The following is a 13,008-nucleotide window of genomic DNA, read 5'->3' as shown; positions in this document are numbered from 1 at the left end:
GCTCAAATAAATTGGTTAGTCTCTAAGGTGCCACAAGTCCTCCTTTTCTTTTTGAGTACTGGAGTGTCTCGCACGGTCAGTCTGGGCTGGGAGGAGCGGAAGTGGCTGTGTACAGTGTTTCTCCGGGGAAGGGCGTTGAATGTGCGGTGTATGGGGGGGGGGGCACAGCTAACCCCTTTCAGTACCGTGTGCGCCGATAGCAGCAGCGGTTGCCTAGTAACAGCAGGCGACTCCTGCAAAGCGCGTCCCGCCCCGGCTCCTCCTACTACAAGGGCTGGGCGGTGATGTCACGCGCAGGCATTCTAGACCGTTCCAGAACTGTGACATAGGGTGGCGTCATTCCAGAAAGTTCGGCGCTGCCGCTATAAAAGCTGCGGAGCTGGCCGGGCGCTGCGCTACGAACTAGTACTAAATCAGTTGCGTGCGGGGGCTCGTGAGTGCCATAGCGGTAAGAGCGGCCGGTCCCAGCGGCGCCGGGTCAGGGATGCCCACATGTCTGCTGGGGGCTGGAAGGATCAGCCGGTGCCTGACCTGAGGGAGCCGATCGTCTCCCGGCCGGCGTCCTATGCCCTAGGCACCAGCTGCTCGGCAGTCCCCAGCCGGGGCCGGGCAGCGCCGTGCCGGCGTCCGGTCGGGGTGGGGGGCTGGCCGGGCCAGGTCGCTGGCCGGGCCAGGCAGCGCCGTGTCGGGGGCGCTGGTTCCCGGCCCGCAGCCCTCTAACGCTGGTGTCGCTCTCCCGCCCAGGGCGCCATGGTGAAGGAAACGGGATACTACGACATCCTGCAGGTGAAGCCCAGCGCCTCCTCGGACGAGATCAAGCGCGCCTACCGCAAGCTGGCGCTGAAGTATCACCCCGACAAGAACCCCAGCGAGGGCGAGCGGGTACGGGATGGAGCGCGCCCGGCTCTCGGCGGGCACCGCGCGGGCTGGCGTTGGGGCGGCACTACGGTTCAACCGCCTGTGGGGGCGGGGCCTGCCGCAGCCGTGAACCCCTCGGCCCCCCTGCCCAGGGGCTCTCCGGGTCTTGCACAGCCGGAGGCGGGGTGTAAAGTCTCCCTGATCATTCTAGGGTCCGGCAAGAGAGACGCTGCTTAGCCGGGGGGCGGTGTGTAAAAAGCACCTGCCGTGCGGGGCGGGGTTTGCTTTTCCCTGGCTCGCCAGAGCCTTGGTGTTGGCGGGTGCTGTCCCTTTTGCCCTAGCAGCCGGCGGGGCCGGGGACGGACCGCTCACGTTAGCTCCTTCCGATCGCCAGCTGGCTGCAAAGGGACTTGCATGGCTGCTGGTGTTCCAGCTGGTGAGGCTTTGCCGCATGAGGACGGCCTCCGACGCTGTGTTCAGAAAAGCCAGTTGTAATTAAAAGCTCGTTTGAAAACCATGCTTCAGTTTCGGCATATAACAAATGCTGCTTTCGGCAAGCTTCTAGGATGAGCAAAACAGTTGTGGCACACATGAAAACTAGCTTTTTAACCTGGTTCTGCATTTCTACACTAAGATCTTTCCACAGGACCACTTACTTGGCTGTGTCTAGGACTTTGCCTTGAGTCCCATGAATAATGCCACTTACATTTTAAACATGTGGCTCAACTGCCCAGTATCTTGATGTCTATGGTATCAAAAGAAGAGCAGTTAGGAGCACTTGGGTATCAGGATTGTTGATTGGTCCATGAAAAGCAAGTTAGTTATATTTAGTCATGTGCAGATGAGTGATCATTGGTCTTGTAAATAGCAGATGCTTTCTACAAGTGCCAGGGTGGATTTGGTTTAAATCGAATTGATTTAAATCATGATTTAAATCACCGGTCAGGAAGACTCGATTTAATCATGGATTTCTACATAAAAGTGCATTCTTGTTGGTTGTTACAACCTTAATACATATTCTTCACAACTTGGAGGTAGATGCAGGTTTCATTTTTAGAAGGTACACATTATACATTTTTAAAGTGATTTCTTTTGAAAACTTTTCAGATTAGTTTTACAGCTATATCAAAAAATGAATGATTGTTTGATTATTTCATTTACCAAAGCTAATTGAAGTAGCTATGTATGAAGTCACTGGGAGGTGAACTATCTCCATTCCAATTCAACAGGTTAATTACATTAACATTTGGAGGATTTTCTTGCCATGCTGTATTAGGAGGAGAACATCAAGAAGTGAGCTGTAGCTCACGAAAGCTTATGCTCAAATAAATTGGTTAGTCTCTAAGGTGCCACAAGTACTCCTTTTCTTTTTGCCAATACAGACTAACACGGCTGTTACTCTGAAATCTATCACCACACATCCAATGAAAGCTCATGCTCAAATAAATTGGTTAGTCTCTAAGGTGCCACAAGTACTCCTTTTCTTATCACCACACAGACATTTAAGTTGTTTTATTTAACTAAAACAATAATGTTATGTATTCTGGATTTTTTTCTTCAACAGCAAACATACAATATTTTAACAAAACAAGCATATGAATTTTTGAATTTCGTTAAATATTCAAGTTTTTAAAAATCAGGTTTGTTTTTGTTAAAACTGTTAACTAAAATAGTTAAATGAAATTTAAAAAAAAACCCAAAAATTAAATAGACTATGTCAGCCAGGTCAACAGGAGAAACTTAAAATATTGTCTTCTGCAGCTAACTCCTTCATCTTCATTTTCCTGTTTGTTCATAATCTGGAAAAGAAGAACAAGCTTTCCTGCTTTTTCAGGTCCCAAACTATTTCTCAATTTGGAATGAATTAGTCCAAAGGAAGAAAATATTCTTTCTACCGGCAGAAGAAGCTACTGCTGTTAAAAGTGAGATTATCACTTCAAAAGTCTCTGAATCCAAGTGCTTAAGTGACTTCCACCAGTTCACTGGTGTGACTTTCTTTAAAACATCATCAGAAAACATATATTTCTTGAATGGTTCTTATTCCCAAACTGGGTCTCTTTTACAGCCTGCTGCCATTACAGGTTTTCCTTTCTAGTGAGAGAATGGTACGGTAGATCTCAAATCAATGAAGGCTACACTCAGAAAGACCTCAAGACTTCTGGAATATGCTGCTCAAACAGTTTCACTTTTGTTTCTACTGCCTGTCCCTCCCTTCTCACATTTATCTCCAGACTTCTTCTCCTTGTCCAGATCTATTCCGCTCCCAGCAATCTTCTAGTCATTGAACTTTTTGAAACTTTGCACTTTTAGAGAGAGGTTAGGGATTGAATCTCTGTACACAAATTTGCAGAGGGACAATGGGGTTGAGGTCTGTTATTTTTCACTGTTATCTATTATTTACTTATTTTAAAACATATTTGCTGTTAACAAGCATGCTATCTCTGGAGATACCAATCCACATTTTGAGAACTGCAAAACTAAGCATCTCTGATGGTATCTTCTAGACTGAGCACTGAGTCCCATTGGGTAGATAGAAAGATTAACCTAAATAATCTATACAGAAGCCCCTGGAACTCTGTAAAATTGGGTCCCTAATCCATGAACTATTGGAACTCATTTACAAAACTTTTCTTAAACATTACATGAATATATTGTCTCATACTATAGAATTAGAATTTATAATCCTATTCCATGATGAAATATTTTTGAGCTATAATGTATCTTAATTAGAACTATCTTTAGATAGGTTTTTTCCTCAAAAAGGATTTTATCAAAAAAAATCAGATTTAAGTTAAAAAATCTGATTTTTTAAATTGAATCATTGATTTTTATCCACCCTGACAAGTGCAGAGTAAAGGATTATTTAGTTCTGGTTCTCTTCTGTTATCTCTGTTCTATATTTAATGAATGAATGTAGTGTTCTTATTGCAGTAAAGAGTATTTCCAATTAAGCATAATGCATTTTCCAGACCCTTTTGAGACTTAACTTTTTTGCTCATGTCTTTGGAGCATATAATCTCATATGCTTTCATAAACTTTAAGGGGGGGAGGATTGCTAGCTCAGCTGTCACAAGCTTGTGGAAGAAGTAGATTGACACCATTTTTGTTCCTACAGTCTCTTCTGATTTATGGGAATTTTTGGTGCTATCCTATTGCTAAGAAATTCAGTTCATCAGTGTTAGTTCTGCTGTAAACAAGACTCAAATGACGGCTATGAGCACTTTAATCCCTGTCATGCAGTGCTAAATGGCATGATATGTAAAGCACTGCTACCAGTATTGCTGTACTACGCTACTGTTACAATTGTTGGAGCTGTGCTTGTAATGGCAACAGCAAAAAAAGACAATGGAGATGTGTGACTTAATTGTACAGAGGGAGCCATGTCAGCTCTCTATGTGGAATTAACTACAATAGAAATTTTTTTGTGGATGGTCAGAAGGAAAGCGCCTTTCTCAAACAACATTTGATGAGATGACAAGAGCCAGTGTAGTTACATGCTCAGAAAACTAGCTGTACTCTGAGTGGTAGGTTTATGAATTTAGTGAAGCTTCTGGAAATTGCTTTAACAAAGGGCATAAGTGAAATCAGTATCTCTAGTCTTAAAGAGCAATGTGCAGAACAAAAATTGAAGTAGCAGGGTCTAGCATGTAATTACTGTAATGTGGTCTGCTGTGTCTTCCATTTTTGGAATTTTGCCATTTTATTAATGCATGTACCGTTGTAATCTAAGACCTCTGGCTCCATAGGTATTAAAAACCCTTTCAGAAACAGTGTAGACAGTCTTTTCTCTAAGAAAATAAACTTGTGTCAAAAAGAATGCAAGATTAGCCTCTTTACTTAGGAACTCTAACTGCCTTACAATTGAGTCTTGGTCAGGGGAAAAGAACTGCAGGTAACATGTGTTAGGATATAGATAGTAAGGCCTGTCTGTAAAGGCCTATACTCTAAGAATTTAGGTGTATTCTTATCACTTGGCTGGTTAGAGGTATAAAAGAAAGAATCAAAATCACTATCTGCCAGTGTAAGGTCCATCTCTTACTGTGACAGTCTGAGGCCCTGTTCTTAGGCTAAGGCCTTTGGCTAAGCAACAGAGGCAGCCATAAGCTGGGAAGCGACCGGTCACCTCCTCACATTCCAAACTAGTCACATTGAAATAAGGTGCTATTGGGCTGTTAGGAATACAGTCCTGTCCTGATAGTGCCTCTCACCTCCAGAGAAAGGGAAGTGCCTAGAAAATGTAAAAGGAAACTTAGTTTGATAGCATCCTGTCTGGCAAGAACTCACTTATCAATAGCTGGGATGTGAAATCCTCACTTCTGTATTGTTTTGTCATTATAGTTCCCACTTTTCTATTGTTTGTCTGTATAATCTCTGTCTGGTTCTGTGATTGTTTCTGTCTGCTGTATAATTAATTTTGCTGGGTGTAAACTAATTAAGGTGGTGGGATATAATTGGTTACATAATCATGTTACAATATGTTAGGATTGGTTAGTTAAATTTCAGGAAAATGATTGGTTACGGTATAGCTATGCAGAACTCAAGTTTTACTATATAGTCTGCAGTCAGTCAGGAAGTTGGGGGGGGGGGGAATTGGAATCATGTTTTGCTAAATGGGGAAATGGGAACAGGGAATGGGGGTGGGGAAATTGGAATCATGTTTGGCTAAGGGCAGGAATGGGAACAGGGACACAGATGTAAGGCTCTGTGGTGTCAGAGCTGGGAAGGGGGACACTAAGGAAGGAAACTGGAATCATGCTTGCTGGAAGTTCACTCCAGTAAACATTGAATTGTTTGCACCTTTGGACTTTGGGTATTGTTGCTCTCTGTTCATGTGAGAAGGACCAGGGAAGTAAGTGGGTGAAGGAATAAGCCCCCTAACAACATACAGCAGCAGATCATGAGGAACACAGATCATAAAAATAATAGTCAAAAGAACTGACATATGAGTCAGGTCACTAGAAAAAAGTTCAATTGTTCATCATTTTGTCTTCAGCCTGTTGCCTAGTAATAGGAGAACTATAAATCTGGATTCATATAATAAAATTTCCCTTGAAATCAAGGGATATGTCCACTTCTAGACAAGACATAAAACTGACTTTCTGACCACTTAATGTCAGTGAAGTACCTCTTCCTTTTGTCATAAAAGGGTTGTTAAACCTAATTTGACCAAAATATTACAGTTAAATCCTGCAGGTTTAACTGGATATAAAATCCTTCATTGCTATCGTTGCAGGTCAGAGGTAAGTGAAGTAGTTATCAAAGGCACTTCAGTGTTCTGTAATAAAACTAATGGAAGCAAACAACACCCAATCAGAATGTATAGCTGTTGGTGGCAGACAGTTGAGAAGGCTTGATGTGACTTTGTTGTAACTTGTATTTACCATCTCTTAGTGCAGCATAGAAATCACTTAATATGTGTTGGGGAAAACACTGCAAAAACACAGATAGTATCTGTACATTTTAACTAACTTTCTGTTGACAGTGCTTTCTGCCGCAAAAGTATTACAAGTACTGCAGAAAAATCTTGTTGCAGTTCAAATTTTCTTGAGATTCACTTCTAGGTTATTCTTGCTCTTGGTCATAGTTGCTCAGAGCTTTTCTCTTTCTCTTTTTTAGTTTAAGCTCATATCCCAGGCTTATGAAGTTCTGTCGGACCCAAAGAAAAGGGACATCTATGACCAGGGTGGGGAGCAGGCTATTAAAGAAGGAGGCTTGGGTGGCAGCAACTTCTCTTCACCCATGGACATCTTTGACATGTTCTTTGGTGGTGGAGGCCGAATGAATAGAGAGAGAAGAGGTACATAGCTCTAAAGAGAAGTTCTAGAAACTTACTATGAACTAGTGCGTAAGACACCTGTGCTGCAGTATTGCTATTTTTATTAAAATGCATCTAGTGTGGATATTGTTAATAGCAACAGCATAGGTCATGTATAGTATGAGCTGATCTGTTGATTATAGAAATAATTTTCTAACATGTAGCTGATACTAAAAAAAATCAGTGACATGGCTAGATTATGTTAAATGGGACATGGATAATCTAGAGGAGAGACAATTTAGTGGCCAGAACAGAGGACTGGGAGTCAGGACCTATTTCTAGGTCTGCAACTGACTTGCTGATACACCTTGGACAAATTGCTTAAAAGGGTACTATCAACTTGAAAATAACACTTCAAAATGTTACATGTAACATCTAACACTACAAACAAAAGATTGGAGGGGGTAGGGGGAACAAAATTTAAAAACTAAGAATTCTTGCTGTGCTTTTGATGGCACTTTCTGTATAGGTCGTTTTACTGTCTGCCTATCCCCCATTTTTATGGGTTTAGTAATAGGGGAGAGAAACTTTTTAAAATTATGCCACAAACTGGTGAGGGAATATGAAGGCAGCTCTAGCATTAAAGTGCTTCTAAATTGACATGATCGCATGTTTACAATGCCCCAATAATGTCTTGCTGTCTCAGTTAATCTACAAAATGAGGTTAATAATGGCTGCCTAATTTATGGCCAAATTAAGTTCTCACGTAAGTGGATGCAACTCCATGGAAGCTGACAGGAGTTACATTTGCTTACACCAGGATTGAATTTGGCTTTTTAAAATTTGTAACAAACTGAGATTCCTCAGTTAGACTAAACATATACTAACAAGTAGTCTGTTTAGAGACCCTATAATAAGAAATTGCCATTAATAATGTTTGTATTGGCCTTTAATATTTCTAAACTCTTTTCCTTGAAGGCAAGAATGTTGTGCATCAGTTGAGTGTCTCTCTTGAAGACTTATATAATGGAGTTACAAGGAAGTTGGCACTACAAAAGAATGTAATCTGTGAGAAGTGTAAAGGTATGAACTTCAGTAATGTGGATCATATAAAATTCAGCTTTTTGAAGTACAAAGGGAAAGAAGTACTGAGTGGCTACATGAATCTCTGTAGAGCCCATCATTATGGCACCTAGCCATCAATGAAAGGGTCTGAAAACCTTTTTTACACTGTACTTATCAACAAATAAGGCCATTCCTTTCAAGTAAAACAGTAGCCTTATCGTATATTAGTGAATAGAACCTAGATTTTAGTTCCCTAAGGAGCAATAATAAAATTCAGATACAGGATGTTAAGATGGTCGCTTCTCTTACAACATTAACCAACCATGTATGTTCTTAAAATCTTCTTTTATATGTCCATTAAACATCATATGCTTACATAATTGTCTGGCCTTGTTGACTAGCATAAATCTTCAAGTGTTAAGACGCTAGACAATTATGTAAAATTCTAGCAGACAGCTTTGTTTTAGAATGCTGCTGGAATGCCAAATGGCTACATTTCCAAGACATGATAAATATGCTGATCATTCACTGAAAATGGCTAAAATGTGAAGGGAGGGTGAAATCAAGTGTGTGCAACTGGGAATGTACCAAATGTGTCTGATTTCACATGCAGTAACACTTAGAAGGGGGCGGGGAGAGTGTGAACTAAATTCAGAATGTGGATTTGGAAATTCTATTGAAAAATTGTTGTACAAACTACATCCTAAGTGTACTTCCCTCTTAATGCTAAGAGCTAGGGTTCAAGCAGTCTTATTGCAGAATGGTATTGAAGGAATAGCTTTCCCTAAGGTGTCGACCTCAGATTTTCTTTCTGCCTCAAGGATATGGTGGAAAGAAAGGAGCAATAGAAAAATGCCCCATGTGCAAAGGAAGAGGAATGCAGGTTCTTGTTCAGCAGATTGGACCTGGCATGGTACAGCAAATTCAAACTATGTGCTCAGAATGCAAAGGCCAAGGTGAACGAATAAACCCAAAGGACAGATGTGACAACTGCAATGGATGTAAAGTTGTCAGAGAGAAAAAGATCATAGAAGTTCACATTGATAAAGGTAAGAATACTTAAAATAGTAGCTCAGTCTCAAATTTAGTGTAAATCTTTGAAGTGTACAGATTTGTCCCAGAAATTTATTTTTGTTAAAATGAGTTCTAATGAGCTCTTAAAACATGTTACAGTATTGGTATCTAACAAAACCAGTATAGAGTAAACCTATTAATTTAAATTACCCTTTATAGGTATGAAAGATGGGCAAAAGTTGGTATTTCATGGAGAAGGTGATCAGGAACCTGACCTGGAACCTGGTGATGTTATAATTGTGCTGGATCAGAAGGATCATAGTGTCTTTCAGAGACGAGGACATGATTTAATTATGAAAATGAAAATTCACCTCTCTGAGTCTTTATGTGGCTTCAAAAGGACTATTGAAACACTGGATAATAGAGTCCTTTTTATAACTTCTAGACCAGGTAGGCTTTCAGAATTATGCTTGTTCTTTTAGAAATTGCTTGTTAGTTGGCAAAAGTCAAACTTCGCTGTTTAAGGTTCCACTGAATTTGTTACAGGAATGGGATTTTAGAAATCAGTCAACCCTGATCTGATTGAGTTACTTCTGTCACAGTTCCTGCTCCGGTTCTATTTCCAACTCCAACTTGTTGGCTTCCTTTATTACAGGTGGAGTGGATAGCACTGCCTGTAGATGAGGTTGCTTGACACTTTCCAGTATAAGATCCTGGTTTTGATTGCTTTATAATTTTGCTAAAACTAAAATGGGAGTCAAACATCTATGAAGTTAAAAATTGGAGTGAAGAACCAGGAAGCTGCTGAGTCCATGTAGAGCTGCAACACTTTCTGCAAGAAAATCCCTTAAAGAGAAACCAACTAACCCCGCCCCCACACACCTACCCCCCCTTGGATTTTCACCTACTGTTCTTTAAGGGTTACTTTTAAGACTGGAGAACAGACTTCATTTTTTTTCTCATTACACTTTGTGTACAGTCAGCATCCCCTTATGTTTGTATGGGCTTTCACAGGAATGGTGAAGAGAAATTCATAAACCCAGGAATGTTTCCTGTTACAAAGCTTTGCTTTTATGGCTGTAAACCCAAATGTAAAGATACCAAAATGTATACTGATTCCAGATCCCTCTTTCTGGGCAGGTGAAGTGATAAAGCATGGTGCTCTAAAATGTATCCTTAATGAAGGGATGCCTATCTACAAGTCTCCACTGGACAAAGGTTATTTAATTATACAGTTTATGGTAAGTTCACTGCTTATTCACCTTCATATTTAATGGAAATGTAAGGCAGGGAATTACTTACAGGGAAAACATTTTTATTTGTAGGTCATGTTTCCAGAGCATCAGTGGCTTCCCATGGAGAAACTGCCTATATTGGAAGCTTTGCTTCCTCCACGAGAAGAAGTAATGATTACAGAGGACATGGATCAGGTTGAACTTACAGAGTTTGATCCAAGAGAGCAAACTTGCCGTAATAGTAGAGAAGTATATGAAGAAGATGAAGAAGGTCCCAGAACAGGAGTGCAATGCCAGACATCTTAAAATGAAATTGAATGGATGAGTCATCTGGAATGTTAATTTTCACAATGAAAACTGCATGGCTTCAATAGCCACTACCTCTTCTTTTTTTTTTGTCTTCAGCAAATTGAGTTGCTGTGTTGCCCATATGTTTGTAACCAATTCATATTTAAGTATTCATAGTCTTTATATGTAACTTAACATTTCCTAGTTACGCAGCTGAGAAAATTGACTGTGCATATCTTTTAGTTGCTATAAAGGTCCACAGCTTTAGTGAAGTACCGCTCAGGAAGCAGAGTAAGTTCAAGAGTACTATTTTATGTAAGACTCTTGCAATACCAGCTTAGTGTGTCTTATGTAAATATTTTTCATATGGTAAAGTTAGCTTGTTTCCTACAATAAAAACATCTTAGGTCCAAGCAGAAGTCTGTCTGAAAAGTACAGTCTTGTGCTCCTTTCATCATTAAGCCTGTTATAAGTCTATAAATCTTTGTTCTGTATGCCAGCCCAGAACTAAATGTTGAGCTGAGGCTGTGTTATGTCCAGTAGCCAATCTCAGAACTAACTTGCTTTAGTGTCTCCATGTTAACTTTTCAAAGTTTATCCCTCTGTTGCTAGGCAGTTCAGGCTAGGGCTTTAAGGTTTAGTTTAAACAAGCCGTTAGACTGTTTAGTATAGTAATACTATGTTTTTACCTCCTCAACAATGTCCAGAAGTATAATGGATTCTGGGCAAACATACTGCTACACAAAACAAACTTTTCATTAATCATTTACTTGAGCACCAGCTTTGTCTGCCTGTCTTACCACCTAGCATAAGTATGGCTAAGTAGCAAAAACTCAAATAGGATAAGGCATGGTATGTCTATAAGTTAGTCTACTAGGAAAAGCTTTTTACCACTATAATTCCTTGTGATGAATACACTTAGTCTGGTAAGTAATGTCAATTTAGCTGAAACACTTGCCAAAATGATAAGCTAAACTGGAAAAAGAGCACTTCCACCAGAATAAGTACCCAGAGGGGCCATTATAGCCAGAACTCAGCTTTTTCTTTTCCACAAACCAAGTACATGACCTTGTCTCAAACAGTGCGTAGAGGCCCTGAGACTTCCCCCATTCCTCTCTGTAATTCACAGTACCTTTAGATGGAGTGGAGAAGTTAGGTTTACCTGCCACTTACATTAGCAGGCCAAGGGAACTTATGTCCTGTATTTTTAATAGGGACCTATTTTTTTCCTCTCCCTATACTGTCAAATGTACTCTTCCACCTTAAGATCTGTTCTATTTGTACTTTAGTCTGTAGAGTAACTACAGTGGCTGTCTGACAGTGATCTCTTTAGATTTTATTCCAGCACCAAGTTAAAATAATAAACCTGTAAAACATTAGTGTTACTGTTCCAGCTTCAGGTAGCAGAGGTTTCCCTATCCTATGTTTTAGGTCCTTTCTTAGCTCAGTTACACTCTCAAAGCTAGGACTGTTTTGGATTACAGCAGCCTACAGTAAAGTCATAAGTTTTCTGAAGGGGGATCATATCAAACAAGTCCCTATTCAGAATCCATTGGTTCTAAAATCTCCAGACTGTATTCAGATAAAATGCACAGGGGCTATCAGCACTTGTCAATTATATTTCTAGAAGTAGTTGAGATGGTCTGTACTCACTGCAACTACAGTCTATTAGCAGTTTAGTCACATGAGGTAGCACCATTGTCTAAATCAGTATAGGATTTATGTACTACTGCTGAATGGAAAAGTGGGTGCTTCCTGTAGCTGAGCTTTTCAAATTTTCATTGATGTGCTGCAGTAACTGTAACAGCAATGTGCAGGGCCTCGTACATAATTTTACAAGCACAGAATGACACCAGTCGTGCTTAAGTTCAAAGTAGCTAGCTGTTTTTATTTATGCAGCTGACAGGACTTACTGTGTTTATAGCAGTATACATCTCTATCCAAGGGTATTTGTATAGAGAATCAGCAAGATCTGAGATGGCACTAGGGATCACCATATAGCTGCTGTTCACATAAAAGCATATGGCCATATGCCCACATGGTATAAAAAAGCAACTCCCTTGTACACAATTTGATTTAGTTTCTGTAACATAACCCCCTACATCAGTTCTATTTACCTGCTTTTTCCACTAAAGGAATTCCTAGCTTCAGACAAGAAAAGAGCTGATCTTACATATGACTTCAACCTGCAGAATAAAGACTTGAACCTTCAGCTCTTGCTTGCAGTGGGATGGGTGGGCAAACTATAGCCCATAGGCTAGCTCTGGCCCACCAGCTGTTTTAAGCCAGCCCATGAGCTCCAGCTGGGGAGCAGGGTCTCAGGCTTGCCTGGCTCCAGCACTCCAGCTGAGCAGCAGGGTCGGGGGCCACTCTGTGTGGCTCCTAGAAGCCACGGCATGGCCCCGCTTCAGTTCCTACATGCTCCAATGGATCCCTCTGATGCTCCAATGGGAGCTGCAGGGGCCATGCCTGTGGATAGGGCAGTATGTTGAGTCACTTGGCCATGCTTCCATGTAGGAGCCAGAGAAGGGACATGCTGCTTCCGGGAGCTGCTTGAGGTAAGTGCTGCCTAGAGCCTGCACACCTGAGCCTCTCCCCATGCCCCAAACCCCCGCCCCAGCCTTGATCCCCCTCCCACCCTCTGAACCCCACAATCCCAGCCCAGAGCCTCCTGCCCCAAGCCAGAGCCCCCTCCTGCACTCTGAACTCATTTCTGGCCCCATGCCAGAGCCCATACCCCCTCCCGCACCACAACCCCAATTTTGTGAGCATGGCCACCATACAATTTCTATT

The 13,008-nt window shown here is 41.2% G+C and overlaps 1 protein-coding gene across 2 annotated transcripts; it reads left to right on the top strand.

Moving 5' to 3' along the window:
• The first annotated feature begins 293 nt into the window (after nt 1-293).
• Nucleotides 294-10,634, top strand: DNAJA4 (DnaJ heat shock protein family (Hsp40) member A4). 2 transcript variants are annotated; one of them, XM_007068349.4, is made up of 8 exons: nt 294-448; nt 745-882; nt 6,475-6,655; nt 7,592-7,696; nt 8,500-8,727; nt 8,912-9,142; nt 9,833-9,933; nt 10,018-10,634. In XM_007068349.4, the coding sequence occupies exons 2-8, from the start codon at nt 751-753 to the stop codon at nt 10,231-10,233; spliced, it is 1,194 nt and encodes a 397-aa protein (XP_007068411.1). In that variant the 5' UTR covers nt 294-448; nt 745-750; the 3' UTR covers nt 10,234-10,634. The 2 variants fall into 2 exon arrangements, with proteins under 2 accessions (XP_007068411.1, XP_037766172.1); XM_037910244.2 differs by having other exon boundaries at nt 304-450; nt 748-882.
• Nucleotides 10,635-13,008: the final 2,374 nt, after the last annotated feature.

This window comes from Chelonia mydas, chromosome 10 (genome assembly GCF_015237465.2).
Source record: "Chelonia mydas isolate rCheMyd1 chromosome 10, rCheMyd1.pri.v2, whole genome shotgun sequence".
NCBI classification, from domain to species: Eukaryota; Metazoa; Chordata; order Testudines; family Cheloniidae; genus Chelonia; species Chelonia mydas.
The sequence above is the reverse complement of the archived record's forward strand: the minus strand, read 5'-3'. Positions and strand labels throughout refer to the sequence as shown.

Bases quoted from the DNA above. Each gene is read 5' to 3' on its own strand.
- DNAJA4 (XM_007068349.4), top strand. From the start codon at position 751: ATGGTGAAGGAAACGGGATACTACGACATCCTGCAGGTGAAGCCCAGC. The intron at 7,697-8,499 runs GTATGAACTTCA...TTCTGCCTCAAG, and splicing joins AATCTGTGAGAAGTGTAAAG to GATATGGTGGAAAGAAAGGA. The intron at 9,143-9,832 runs GTAGGCTTTCAG...CTTTCTGGGCAG, and splicing joins TTTTATAACTTCTAGACCAG to GTGAAGTGATAAAGCATGGT.